Source organism: Saccopteryx leptura, chromosome 1 (genome assembly GCF_036850995.1).
Source record: "Saccopteryx leptura isolate mSacLep1 chromosome 1, mSacLep1_pri_phased_curated, whole genome shotgun sequence".
In the NCBI taxonomy this organism is placed as follows: Eukaryota; Metazoa; Chordata; class Mammalia; order Chiroptera; family Emballonuridae; genus Saccopteryx; species Saccopteryx leptura.
In genome coordinates, this window is record NC_089503.1 from 102,322,246 (window position 1) to 102,337,033 (window position 14,788).

At 47.6% G+C, this 14,788-nt stretch overlaps 1 protein-coding gene across 12 annotated transcripts in view; it reads left to right on the forward strand.

Moving 5' to 3' along the window:
- CADM1 (cell adhesion molecule 1) overlaps positions 1 to 14,384 on the forward strand; it is a 398,789-nt gene extending 384,405 nt beyond the window's left edge. For all 12 annotated transcript variants that reach the window (XM_066372730.1, XM_066372737.1, XM_066372743.1 and 9 more), the window contains 2 exons: positions 10,936 to 11,067; positions 13,029 to 14,384. In XM_066372730.1, coding sequence (XP_066228827.1) covers positions 10,936 to 11,067; positions 13,029 to 13,147 — 251 coding nt within the window. In that variant the 3' untranslated portion in view covers positions 13,148 to 14,384. The remainder of the gene's footprint in view (positions 1 to 10,935; positions 11,068 to 13,028) is intronic.
- The last annotated feature ends 404 nt before the right edge of the window (positions 14,385 to 14,788 follow it).

The following is a 14,788-nucleotide window of genomic DNA, read 5'->3' on the forward strand; positions in this document are numbered from 1 at the left end:
AGGGTTGTACATCATCCCATCTTAAAGAGAATTCATTGCAGCTCCCTTGAACAGTTGGTTGTTGAGATAAAGTAATAAATACAGGTTGTACCCAGTGGGAGAGGAAGATAGTACCTACCACCCAGTCTTTCAAAATGCATTAGATTTGTTGCCTATGTTATGCTTCTGTCAAACCCCAGGGACGCCTTTATTTCTGTTACGCAACATGTCCCAGGTTGAGCGTAGCTGTTGGGTCTTCCTAGTGGGGAAACTCCAGGAGGGTGTGCTGGTTTTGTTCACTGCTTTACACCTGTTGCCTAGCGAGCACACAGTTAGCACTTGGGTGAATAAATGAATTCCAAAGCTCAGTGAATTTATGTAGATAGATAAGTAGAAGGTTGGAAAGATAGGCACTTTCAGAGAAGTGTTTCCATTTTTACCTCCTAGTTGTGGTTGATTTGGAGACATTGCAAAGATATTAGCCCGATTTTATTTTCAAATAAGAGCAAGCAAGTCCTTCTCCCTGTGTGGGACGTCCTGCCAGGCCCACATAGTCTCTGCTCTCCATCCTGATACCCTGAACAAGCCCACTCTAACACAGTGGCCATGGTCGTTGGATCTTCTCAAAGATCCTAAGAAAGAACCACAATCCCATTAGCCCTGATCCCTCTTGGCATATTAACCACAGGAGGACCACTCAGATCTGCAGAAGTAATCCTTCTCCTCGCTGGGAAAATGGGCTGAAAGCAGCCGTCCGCCTCCACCCGGCATCATCAATTAAGCAACGCTCCGGGTCTCGCGCTCTGTGCCACATTGTCAGACGCGGCCCTCCGCAGGACTATCCATCACCCAAGTCAAGAGCAATAAACCAACAACTGTTTGTGTTCATCATAATTCGGTTAAATTAATAATTACGTTGTCCCCCTCCCCCACGCCCTCCAGGAACGCTGCAGTCATATCGCTCAGGAGCCATAAGTCTTGTTGAACACTGATGCTCTGTCAGCCTGGCCCAGGCTGCCTTTGCATCTGGTTTGATGAACTAATCAAAAACTGATTAGCACCTTTGTTCAAAGGGGATGCTGATTAATCAGTTGCTATTGATTGTGAGCTTGACTTCGCTCAGCAGCAGAAAGACATCTGAAGGAGGGGAAAAAAGCAACCAATAAAAATTGAGCAGCTGTCATAGTGTTTAAATTTATTAAAACAAAATACATTATTTTTTATGAAGCTGTCTTGAAATGGGTCACTGAAGAGGAGCATATTGATTGAGAAAGGATGAACTTCTCAAATTTCTGTAGCCTGGAGACTGAATTCAATTATAATACAAGACAAACAGGTTAACACCCGTCTTAAACAGTCCATCAATAAATTAGAGCAGGTGTTGCGCATTTAATGTTAAACTGTGGTAATGAATAATATTACCATTCATTCCCACGCTGTCTGGGTGGAAATTTCATCCTTTTCTTATGATGGATAAATGTTATATTCTGCATTTCCTTCGATGTCATGACAGTCTGTCTTCTACTCAGCCCTATTTCCCCCACGTCCCACTTGTCCCACAGTCACCACTGCTGCCTCAGCTAAGGACAATTTCATAAGCAACATATGGTGTTCCCTCCTCACCCAGCAAAACACGTTGCCCAGCGGGTCCTCCTCTTTAATCTGCATTAGAAATTATGCTTGTGTTCTGTTTAGGGACTTAATCATTGGCAGACCTGAGTAGCATGTCCAGTTTGACTTTGACCCCTCTCATTCACTTTTTGGGTGTTAACTTTATTGATTATAGATCCACCAGAGTTTTTAGTTGTTTTATCAACGCATCTGCTATTTCCTGGCGACAGCTGCCACCTGGCCTGGTTACTGCTACCCATGTGTAATAGAATAAATAGCTTTAAGCATACCTATCCTTCTATTTTATTTTAAAACCGTTTTTTTTAAATGTCTCCAATGGCCTTAGCAATGGGAGAGCCGAGGGAACTGTTTAACGGAGTGCAGTGGTAAATATCCCGTGCACGGAGACTGGCCCTCCGGCACAGCAAAGCAGTCCACCCATCTTCTGCTTTTAGCAAAGGCACGGACAGGAAGCTCCAGAGCCGTTATGCTCTCCCCAAAGCATGCTCTCAGCTCTTGCCCTACAAATGAGAAAGTGACCTGGAAAAATCCTACACTGTCTCGCTCAGACTTCATAGGACAGTACGAGTGGAGGGCGAACTCTGAACAGCTTTGATACTTCATGCCAGGTGTTCAGAAAGACTTCAGCGAGGTGAGCCAACTCTGGCTGGGCCCATAAATGGATTACAAAAGAAAACATGGGCTAAACATAGAGCCTGAATTTAGATAATGGAAGCACTTAAAGGTCTTTAGAGCCAGGTGATCAGTTCCAGGGTAGGATGTGTGACCATCTGGTTGTTGTGAGTGTCCTCAATATTTGTGAGACACTGTTGGTAGACAGCACCTTGAGAGACTCTTTTCCTAACTACCCCTACCTAACACGTGGCTCAGATTTAGCAAATAGGCTATTTCATTTCTTTGGTAGACTGATGATGATGATGATAAAACAAAAGCCAGTCATGCTTGGGCTGTGTAGACGCATTCAAAGCATGGCCCATAATAGTCAAGTGGTGTTACCATATTTCCCTGAGTATAAGATGTTCCCGTATATAAGATGCACGGCCTGAAATTTGAAAAAAAAAAAGAAGTATTACATAAAGTATTGAACTCAAGTATTATTCATCATAAAATTTCTACAACTCATCATTGTCAAAACTCCTATCCATTAGGTTGTCCTCATCTGTGTCTGATGACAAATCACTGTCTTCATATATTGCCTTGTTTTTAGTTCCATCTATGGCATTTGAAATGCCACTACCACCGTATAAGATGCACCCAGTTTTTAGACCCCAAATTTTTTAGGAAAAAGTGCATCTCATATGTGGGAAAATACAGTATTTACTCATGTGTATGTAGTACTCGCAGCTTAGAAAGCTCTCTCACACATGTTAATGATCTCATTTGACCTTCATGTTCACTCAACATAGTTGTTTGAGCTCCTCACCCATGCCAGGCTCTGGGCTGGGCCCCAGGGCTGCAGCAGTGAACAGGACCAGCCAGTCACTGGAGATGCAGTAGAGTCTACTCTCCAGCCCCCCCCCCCATATAGTTACTATACATTCCCATGGGGGAGACAGGCTCAGAACAGGCACGGGTTGGACAGTGACAAAAAGAGACCTGGGTAAAATGAGAGTGATGGGCTGGGAAGAAATGGAGGCTGGTTTAGGAAAGCTCACCAGGGGCAGGGAGACCGACGGACGAGAGCCAGCCAGGCATGGGAAGACTTTGGTGAAAGTCCTGTGAGTTGGTTCAGGGAAGGTTGTCGATCTCAGTTTACAGACGTCAGAACAGGGGCCCCCAGGGGTTAAATGATTAATTCAGGAGACAAAACTTGAATCCATGGGCCTTCCTGACTCCAGGAGATAGAGACTTTGGTTTTAAAGTGGGTATTCCCCTGCGTAAACCATAATCCTTTGCTCTGGGGTCCTGGGAATCCTTTTCCTCTCGGACCCTTTTAGCTACAGCGTGTGCATCTGGGGACAGAGGAGGAAAGCCGCTCTCCAGAGCCCACCGGTTAGAGTCGCATGCTCACTGACCTGGGCAGCTCTCTCACAGCTTTAAATCAAGCGTTTCCTTTCCTGAAGGGAAGACCTTAAATTCTGCTCAGATGTTTGCAATGCCATTGTTCTCCTGACTCTTACATTGCGGAAATAGCTACCCACTGAGATGGCTCTAAATGCCAGGGGAAACTTGGGTTACAGAGGTTAAACATGTAGATTCCCTTATTTTTAAGAATTTATGTAGTACAAGGCACTCCGGCAGATCACACTGGGCCCATGATGCCAGCTTGGCCATGATGTTCTCACTATGTGACTTTGAACTTCATATTGCCAATCTTTCCATAATCCAACATGCTACCGTTTCCCCTAATGGGGAGGAAGGAGACCATCAAATAAGAACTTTTCCTCCAAATTAAAAGGGTTGGTGGGCTACAAGGCAAGATGTGAACTCCAGTTCTACAGGTTGGACACTGCTTTTGGGGTGACTTCATCATATTCATTAATCCATCATCATACCCCCAAATGCCTGAGGCTCACTGAAGTGTCTTTCTCTAGAGAGAGATTCTAGTGGGAAATGTGTGCTTGAAAATACTTTACAATCTGGTCCTCTATCAGATGTATACTCCTTTAAGGACAACTCTGGAATGGTCCTCAGCGCTTTCCTGGTGCTCATAATGGAAAAGCCCTTACTCTTGTTAGACAGAGAGGTCTCCCCAGTTATGCCAAAGTCTCAGCAGGGTTGCATTCTGATGCATGAAGTCATTTCCACAGTTGGTTAAATTAACTAAATCAGTTAACTTGAGAATCCAGGGAAATTAACATCAAAAAAAGCACTTTTCCTTATATTTAGGCTATGAGAAGTATTTAATATACTGATACTCAAATGGCATGTCTGAAGTATAACTTGGAATTAGGGGGCCTTCTGCTCTGACCAGATACAGGACAGGTGGGCCATTCTGCACAAGGAAGGCCTTGATTTATGGGACCTCTCACCATCAGACAACAATGCTGAGTGTGCAGTGCAGCCCTAACCCCAAAGCACTGATAAGTATTTGCCTTGACTCAATGATAAGAACTGGATTGAGGCCCTCCTCGGGCTTTAGTATAACAGATTTAAATTTGGCAAGCATTTCTAGGGTTTCTATGTTATGCCAAGCCCTGGGCCAAAGAGGCATCTTTATATTCAGCAACACGTTGACCACTCCGCATGACCCTGTGAAAATGTATGAATGTGCTCAGTGGCTCCGAGTAGCTGACTGACCTGCCCAAAGTTTCAGGGAACAGTAGCGAAGCCCCGCTTCCCCTTCCATCCTCGTGGCGAGTCCAGTGCACTTGCCCATGGGCCCCACGGGAGAGGAGATCCTAAGTCTTCCTGCACCTCCTGTCGGGGCCCGTTTCTGGAGGAGGGTGTCAGCAGTTAGAGCTGATGAGAGCCAAGTCCTGATGGACGAGCAGCAGCAGTGTCCATGCAGCCATAGCCTGTGCAGTACTTCCGGGTTAGATGAACGCACGCTGGGCTCCGGGCGCCGTGACAATGACGGCTGCAGTTTCCCCTCAAGTAGCTTAACATCGATCCTTTGGAAAGCCGGGGTCACCATAGTTGCACTGTGGCCATGAGGTGCCGCTGAAGGGGGTGTGGGGTGCCTGGGGTGCTGTGGAGGGTTCTCCGTGATGTCCCTGCCTTACCTTTGTTCCCTCCCATTCCCTTTCTAAGAAGGCAGAGAAGGAAGGTTTCCCTGCACAGAGGTTAGTGTGCTCCAATGTATATTGTCATCTTAATGGGAACATGTGGGTGTGCTGTATACATTTACTGCCCACTGGAAAGAGCGAATGAAATGTCAGAGGGATTCGTAGCATCTGTAATTGAACTGGTGCTGAGAAAAGCAAATCTTAAAGAAGAATAACATACTAGGATTAGCAAATAATGTGGTGGCATGTTGTCAGCGCGTGCCATTCAACCTGTTCCCCTTCAGTAATACAAAGTTGTGCTTTTCTCAAACGCACACTTACCATTGTTGCCATGACGAGAGCCACTGCAGGTGATGAGAATGAGCCAGCCACATTATTTGGAGGGCACCAGGGTTTTGGGGTTGGTTCAGTGTTGTCTTCAAGGTCAGATTTTGTTTTTGCCTGATATTTGGGGAAAAAAAACACTGTCAGGCTTTTTCTTTCTTCCCAGTGAGAGAAGTAAGTATCAAGTGACACCATGATCATTAAGCTGCTACGGAGATAGACTAATCCCTCCTTGCACCCCTAGGAAGCTGGAGGCAGCAATTCCATGATACACTCCGACTCTAAGAGTTTTTAAGTCATCTGACCTGTCCAGCAAGACTTTAGTGCAGCAAAGGGACCAGATCTAAACCAAGTGACAGAGCTGCTGCAGGAAGTCCATGATTCTAACTTTTTTCCAGTCACCTGTAGCTGAGGAAATTGCGGAAGGTGGAGTCTCTGAATTACTCAATAAGTAGACATAGCAGGCTGACACCATTGAACCTCCCTATGACCAATTTTTTTTTAAGACAAGATCTAAGGTAGTGTGTCACCCGTGAAAAGAACAGATATGAGCATTTCAGGAGAGTATCTGGCTCTCCCCAAGTTTTTAAATGTGCCTGATACTCCAAGCCAACAAATTTTGAAATGTGAAGGAAGAGCAACACAGGGTGGTTGCCACACCCGGTGCCGTCTATTGTACTGTATCCTAATGATTGCATTGTACTTTGGCTCTTCAGAGGTAGGAAACTTGGCATCTTTTTGGCAAAAAGTCTGGCCTCAAACTGCAGCCTGGCTGCAATGTAGACAGTGTGCAGCTACAGTGTGTCCTGCCCAGTGCCCTCCTGCCACACCCCGCTGTGCCAGGAGCTCATCTAGGATGCCCTGGCCACGCCCTGGCTCCCCATGGGGCCCTGCCTTTGGCATCAGTGCTTTCTAGGCTTATCACAAACCGCTGATGCGGGCACTTGCACAGCGGTGTATGTTTCACGTGCCCTGCTAGGTGGCTAAGTAGCCATAGAAACAGGGACCTGACGCAGAGACCAGGAGCACTGTGTGGGGGTGACTCTGGGGATCCCCCAGAGGGTGGGGCAGGGAGCTGACATTCACTAGCAGCCACAGATCTTGTCAGGCCGCGGGGAACTACTTCCGCCTTTGGAACAGCCTGGTCCTAGTGTCCACAGGGATGGATGGAGCCAGGTCACCCGGCCCAAGGTAAAGAAACCTGAGTAGTTTGGGCCATTACTCTTAGGAGTTTCTCTGTCCTGTCCTTGTGGTTTCTATGATGCTAACGTGAGCCCAAGGGCTTGAGGCTGCAACCCATGCTGTAGTCGCCAACCTAACATTCAACAAGCGACTTGCGAATGCTCACCAGGAGCTGAGTTGTTTCAGCTTTTTGCCAAAAGGGAAGCTAACGGAGGAATACTAAACAGTCCATGATTGATCTGTCCCTAAGAGACTCCTTTCACACGTGGAGCCACAGACGTGGCTGCAGGAAGGGGCGGCACAGGCGGGAAGGACGGCGCCACAACTCCTGAGTCGTCATGGCACTTCCCAACATTCACTGAGTGCGACAAGTCAGACTCAGGAACGACTAGGCCTAAGGGACTGGGGCCACACGGGAATGATTGGTGGGCCTCCGCACGGCCGTTGGGCGGGTCACACACACATGCTTGGCTCTTCACAGTTGGGTTGGCCATTTTGCCATACGCACACCAAGCATGAATGGGACTTGACTCTTCAGGGTGGTGGGGCACCAGTTAGTCCCAGAAATGGGAGCACTCTCACGCTTGTCACTAAACAAGAGAAACAGCTATATAGTCTGCCAGAGAACAAGAAAACACGGCCTTCCTAACTGGAGAGAGGTCCGTCTGCCTATCGGGTATTTTATAAAGTGTACTTACTGTCCAGTGTGAAAGCTGAGACAGCTGCAGGGTCTGCCTCTTTGGTTTTTCTCTTTGCCTTGTTGAGAGAAGGGGCCAGAGATCTGGAGAGGGCGCCCCCCAGAGAGCTCGTGGGGCCTGGGGACAGGGTCTATACCCCAGAAGGAACAGAATCTCTGGGTGACAACAAGAGTCACAGACATACCCAAGTTTTTCACTTGGAAGTAGTTCCTCAAGGAATAGCCAGAGCTCTCGCTTGGTGGGCAGATCGCGAAAGGCCAAGCAGCCATTGCCCCTCTGGTGGTCGACAGTCCCTTGGGCTCCAGTGCCCACCCTGAGCCATCAGTCCGGTGCCCTCCGAGTAACCGCGGTGCTGCTGCTCCACTCCATGAATGAGGCACAGCCGCAGGTGCTTACCTGGTAACAGGTAGCCAGCTTTTACCCTGATCCTCCACCACCTGGGCCATTCAGTAGCACCGTGAAAACTCTCCTCTTAGCCCCATGCACGAAAAAAAAAAAAAAGAGTGAGATGAGTCTGGAAACAGCGCTGCTCTTCTCAGGGGGGCGCCAGGCCGTGACAGGTGCTAGTGAACTGCCTCGGCTCTCAATACCCCCAGCAAGAACCCGGCTGCGGTGGGGTAGGAAGCGAGGGGGACAAGCTCACAGCCTGCAGTGTCCCTGTGAATTGACATCACTCACTTGCATCTGCAGTAGTTGAAGGCAGGAAAAATGTCTCTGTGATTAACTGATAGTATCAAACCTTCTGACCAAAGTACGGTAAGTATCAGAAGATAGCAGGAGAGATTCCCCTTATGAATAAGTGTTCAGGATGGAGAGAATAACTAGAACCCAGGGTTTTAATGTGGGCAAAGCGCAGGGGAGAACAGCAGCACTGAGCTCTAGCTTTGAGGTTCGTGGGAGCAATGGTCAAATGAATTGTAGAAATTAACCCCACAGATACTGGCCTGTGAAGTTTGGTTTTGTTTTTTCTTGATCACAGAGCTTCCTTTCTCTCTCTCTCTCTCTCTCTCTCTCTCTCTCTCTCTCTCTCTCTCTCATCTACCTCTCTCCCTCTCCTCCCCCTCTCTCTCTTTCTCCCCTCAGGCTTGTAGAGTGTCCCTGTGTCTAAGCATAGAGGAGGCAGTCAAATTTTAACTGTGGACATGAAGGAGCCTTCATCCAGATGGGTTAGGGCTGTGCCTGGGAAAGCTTCTCCAAGCTCATCTCTGCTCTCAGTTTCCCCAGGACGTGGCCTGTCTTCACTTCCTGACTCAAAACCTAACATCCGCCTCCTCAGTGGCTGATAGCATTTTGCTCTCCTTACCCAATTCTAAGACACGGAGGTCACTGAAAGACCCTTGTGTTTCAATAGGCCTGAAGTTCATAGTGTTGGAGATGAGTTCACTCTCATTTCCACAAGACAGCTAGCTCCCTAAGGAAATTACAGCTCACTGGAGTTTCTGTGGTTTTCGTGTCCCTGTGAGCAATACTGAGTCTGTGCAGTTGGAGTCAGAGTCTCCAGTGTGTATAACACTGCCCTCCAGCAGATACCCTGCACTCAGGGCCACGCTGAGAGGAACGCTCCCCTTCAGCAAGCTCTGTCGTCGCCTAAAGAAAAAAAAAATGTTTCCATGGCTGATTCTTGCCTCATTGAAATGACCTTCCAGACACCGAGCTGTTGCATCTGCAACAGGCAACACTTTTGGCCAAGGAAGGAGGTTCCTCTCCACCACATTTCAAGCCGAGCTGGTTGGACATGTTGCTGGAGGGGCCCCGTCCAGAGCGGGCTAATTGGCTGTGGTGCACTCTGACTCCAACCACCCCCATTCTCCAATTAAACTCCCATCGTCCTGCTGTCCCCACGCCCTGCGGCTGCCCCCGATCTGCTGTTTCTGTTCGGGTTCGGAACTCGGGGGGTTCTGTCGTTCTTTTGAATGTAACTTAATGCAACACGTTAAATACTTCATTTTAGAATGTGAACTCTTTTAATTAAAGCCCTTTTCATGGACCCCCTCGGTCACGAGTTATTTCCCCACACATCCTTCATACTTAATCTCAGAGCAGAATTGGGAATATCGATGGAAAGTGTAAATCACAGCCCCCTGCTGATAGCGTTGTATCAGGTTTCGGCTCAAAAGAGCACCATTACCTTTAGCTGTCACGGAGCTGTACACTTGATCGATAAACTTCAAATATTATTAGAGGTGCAGGCTTCAGAGATCTGCTCTGTTCTTTGGAGAGAGACAGAGATAAATCTTTCTTAAAAATTGACTTGAATTTGCACTCTCAGTCTTCCTGGTGAAATGCATTTCTCTCGGGCATCCAGCAGCTGCGAGGGGACAGATTTATAGGCCGTGTGCTCCTTGTACTGAAAGATTTAAATGGTAAATCCTTCACATGTGACTTCACAAATCATGTAAAGTTAAAAGATTTTTACCGTTTCTGTTGCTGCTGTGCTTAAATTGTAAGGTACAGCTAGTAAATCATTTTAATGGAGGTGTCGTACTTGACTCAATAAAAAAAAAAAAAGACAATGGTTTAGGTTCCACTCCAAAATGTTAATGTATTAATCAACGGGAGAATAATTGTTTTTTACTACATTATAAATCCTAGGTGCCATTAGGATTTCAGCAAGGGGTGATGTAGCCACGGTCCTAAATTAAAATTGTTTACACCGCCATACATCCATTCTGCATCGCCGTAGCTCATTCTGGGTTCACTTTGGAGTTGTTCCCAAGCCAAACCTGTCATTCCTCAGTCAGAAAAAGACATCTTGAGGGAGTGATGCTTATAAAAGAAAATTAATTGCATTGTGAAGTGTTAAATAAATAAAATAAATAAAAAACCGTCTGGTGGCAATGGACAATTATTCCTTGCTGTCTTTTCTGAAGTAAGTTTTCAGGTTTTGGATGGAGGCTTAATCCCTCATACTTCCTAAAGGCAGCAGGCACGACACTGGTCCTTAGTCTCATGATCCTCGTGTCATCTCTAGGCAGCTGGGGCTCTAGCGCTCCTTACTTTCCCTGTGCACATGCCTAGCGGAGAATAAGCCCCCGGACAGCTCGCCTCCTTTCCAACGGCCTGTTACTGCCTGAAGGTGCCAAACTGGATGCCCTTTGCGAGGTCGGCCTCCTTCATAGAACCTGTGACTGGAGACAGTGAATGCTAGAACCGGTCAGGGCGGATGGACTCTCTTTCTTCCCTCCCTGCTCCCTAAGCTTGTTCCACATGCATTGGTGCTCCTATGCCACTTATAATGAAATGGCCTGTGGCGGGGGTGGGGGGTGGCTCAGGTCAGCACCGGACAGGTTAGGCTGTTCCCTTGGTGCATACCTTTCCATCTCTAGATTGGTCTTTCTGACTCCTCCATTAAAATAAAAGAAGGTGCCCTTGGGCCCTGGAGGCGGAGTCGCCGGGGATTCTGGTGTCTCGCAATGAGCTCTACATCCCTGTTCCTCTTCTGATCCCAACAGATTCTCGAGCAGGTGAAGAAGGCTCGATAAGGGCAGTGGACCACGCCGTGATTGGCGGTGTCGTGGCCGTGGTGGTGTTTGCCATGCTGTGCTTGCTCATCATTCTGGGACGCTATTTTGCCAGACATAAAGGTAAGCAAGGTGCTTTAGCTGGCAGGAGGCCTCATGTTACCACTGCCCGCCCCTGATTCCGGGACTTTACAAGGTTGTCCTTGATAGACAGTTTGCTTTATATGGCCGCATGGCCTCTTTGATTCCTGAAACATGGAGGGGGGAAAAACAGAAATGTTAGCAGCTGCTGATTAGGACTCTGAGAGTTGATGATTAGCGAGCACTGCTTGGTTTGGGGTTTTCTCTAAACACAAAGCCTTACAGATTGTTATTCTACAACCCATAACTGGGGGTAAAGTAAAAAGTCACAGCGTTGGAGCTGGTGTACGGGGGTGGGGGGTGTGTGAACACTACTTAAACTTGGGGAGAAAACCCCCTGGAACTGACCACTTTCTAGCTCTGCTCCCTGGCCCCAAACACCAGGTAAGCCTGTCCCAGTGGCTAGAACACTTTCTCGGTTTGATGTGCCCAAAAAGCCACATAAATATGTATTTTTAAAATTATCAGTGCAATTGATTTAAATTGCCATTAATCACACAGCACAGACTGGGTAGGCAATCATCTTTCCCAGCGCTGCCCCCCCTGCCCCTGCTACTCTGCACGTGCCCCCCCCAGGTGATTTAGTCATCCTTTTCCCTGTCGGCCTTGTTCCTGGTCATTTCTCTCAAGCTGTGCTGTGCCGTGAGCTTGCAGGCTTCCTGCAGCATGAGCTCAGCACTCACCTACTGCTTGGCTGTAGAACGTGGGTCTGGGGGCAGTCCCATAAGCACAGTCATGGAGGTCTAAGCTACTTGAAAACTACCTTTAAGACCTAAAACGCCAGTCTCAAGCGTACCCCAGCTAGGCGAGCTTCACCCTCTGCCCACACCCAGGGGCAGACTGGCCAAAAGTACAGCCTCCTGGGGTGAGCCTGACACGCCAGGCAGTGCGGCCAGGGCAGGGCTGTGGAGGGCCCGGGAGAGGGGAGACATGCTCCTCCACGGAGGAGAGAGGGGCTTGGGGAGCACACTGACGCCTGCCTTCTCATATCTGTCTCTCTGAAACATTGAAAACACAAGAATATCAGCTGGTTTTACTTAGAGTCTTCAAGAACAGTGTCTCGTGGGAAGAGGGTTATTTGATTATGACAGGCAGTGTGAGCGTTACCTGTACATCACATTGAGCTGCAGTCCTTGTCCTTCTTCATATAAACTGTTGGGACTTGGTGATAAGTGTGTCACCAACTTTGTGCTGCTCTCTCCATTGTCATTATAAAGTAGCTGTGTGCCAATTAGCAAATCCATGAGTCCAGGTCCGGCTAGAGTTACAGTGTGAGGGAGGATCACTTGTTGCTTGAGGCAGACCCCAAGCCTCGGTGACGGCTGTCATAACATCCATCATTTGTCCGTCTGGAGCCCCACTCTGAAACAGAAGGCAGGAAAAAACCAAACATGCTCGTGCCAGCCAGAGCCCGTCTCAGCTCGTGGGCGGGCGGTAACGATTCGTGGAGACAGGAGACGAGGGTTCGGACAGTGACTTGAGATGACACTGGGACGTCGTCAGGCCCTAATTCATTTATCGGCTAATTGCTCTTTCTTGCTTTGGTCTTTAACCATGTGTGTGTGCACGTCTGGCCATCGGTCCCAGGTGCTCACCGCTAGCACGCTAGTCAGCAGCTCTCCAGCCCTCTGCGTCCTGAGCTCCCACCCATGTCTTCCTCTGCTGACATCTGTGGTCATCATCACCGCCCTAATGTCTCATTTGCTGAATTATATCGCAGCGGTTCGGCTGGAGTGGTGCCTTTGGAACCCCCACCCCACCCCGGATTCCCCCTCTGTCTCCCCCCCACCCCCGCCTTGCTCTCTTCTTCCGATTGTTTCTCCCCTCTGCCGCGCCCGCCCACACGCACCTCGGCTGACGATGGCCACAAAGCACGTTGCTATCTCTGCGCCGCGCACAGAGGCCGTCAGACAGTCACGGTGCTTTACCCCTTCATCTTTCAGGTACATACTTCACTCATGAAGCTAAAGGAGCTGATGACGCAGCAGACGCAGACACAGCTATAATCAATGCAGAAGGCGGACAGAACAACTCGGAAGAAAAGAAAGAGTACTTCATCTAGATCAGCCCTTTTGTTCCCATGAGGTGTCCAGCTGGCCCTGTTAGATGATAAAGAGACAGTGATACTGGAACGTGCGAGAAACGCGTGTGGTTTTTTTGTTTTGTTTTGTTTGCTTTTTTATTAACGAATGGGTGGAAAGGTGCTAGACTGGGAAGGCATGGGATTCGCTGTATCAAAAAACTGTCCTTTGGAAAGTACACTCTGCTGTTTGACACCTCTTTCTGTTTGTTTGTTTAATTTTTATTTCTTTCTACCAAGTCAAACTTGGATGCTTGGATTTAGTTCGGATAGATTGCAGAAAATTCTGTGCCTTGTTTTGTTGTTTGTTTGTTGCATTCCTTTTATTGTTTTTCTCTGTGTGCATTTATGTTTTTTCCCAAAAGTTTTTGATTTTTTTTTTTTCCAAAATTTCCCATTTTGGAATTTGCCTGCTGGGATTCCTTAGAATCTTCCCCCCCCCCCCATTTTGCGATTGTTTTTACTTTTTTGTTTTTTTTTTATTGTTGTTGAAGTAACTGCTTTCTGTTCAAAAATTCAGTTTCATAAAAGGAGAACCAGCACAGCTTAGATTTCATAGTTCAGAATTTAGTGTATCCATATTGCATTTCTTCTCTGTTGTTGTAAAGATTTGGGTGAACAATGAGTACTCTTTGCTGCTGCCATGTTTCAAATACTTAGAGCAGTGAAGACTAGAAACTTAGACTGTGATTCAGAAAATGTTCTGTTTGCTGTGGAACTACATTACTGTACAGGGTTATCTGCAAGTGAGGTGTGTCACAATGAGGTTGAATCTGTCTTTAATTCTGTAACTGTAGACGGCTCAGTGTAGATACCCCACGCTGTCCAGAAAGGTTTGGGGTGGAAAGGGCTCCTCCTTTTTCAGTGCCCTGAACAGACCTGACAGTGAGGGCTGTTCCTTTTATACAAGTGGACAAATTTGAGTTGCCGTGAGGGAAAGTAGGGAGGGGGGAAAGACAGTCCTGCTCTGGTTATTTCTGTTCCAAATGATTCCATCCTACCTTTCCCAATCGGCCTTACTTCTCACTAATTTGTAGGAAAAAGCACGTGGCAGTGCCGTGGGCGAGCGACTGAATGGGATGGGTTCCCTCTGTGCTTAGTCAGGAAGGCAGGAGGATGTGGCCTGCATGTACTGTATATTACAGATATTTGTCATGCCGGGGTTTCCAACTCGAATCCTTGTGAAACCTTCCTTCCTTCAGATCTGGCTCAACAAAGGCAGGAGGCGCCAAAGGGAGGGGCCCGTATTGTTCTCACGCTGGTCTGCCGCCTCCCTCAGTTCTCAAAAGGTCAGAGCAGAGGTTGGAGAGACAGCAGGAAGGGGGTTTTCAGTTACTTAATCAAAACTCAAATGTTGAGTGTTTTTATCTTTTTACCTTTTCATACACTAGCCTTGGCCTCTTTCCTCAGCCTTAAGAACCATCTGCCAAAAAATAAAAACTACCGGCCCTCGCATGACGGCAGCCATAGTGCATAGCTACTCAAGTAAGTTACCTTGAACATATCTTAGATGGGGAGCCCTGGGGAAAGGTAGAGAGGAGTCATGTGACTATTTACATTTTTTTTTTTAAAGAAATGTACGTCTAGGAAATCTATAAGTAGTCCTGAAGGACGAGAGCTTAA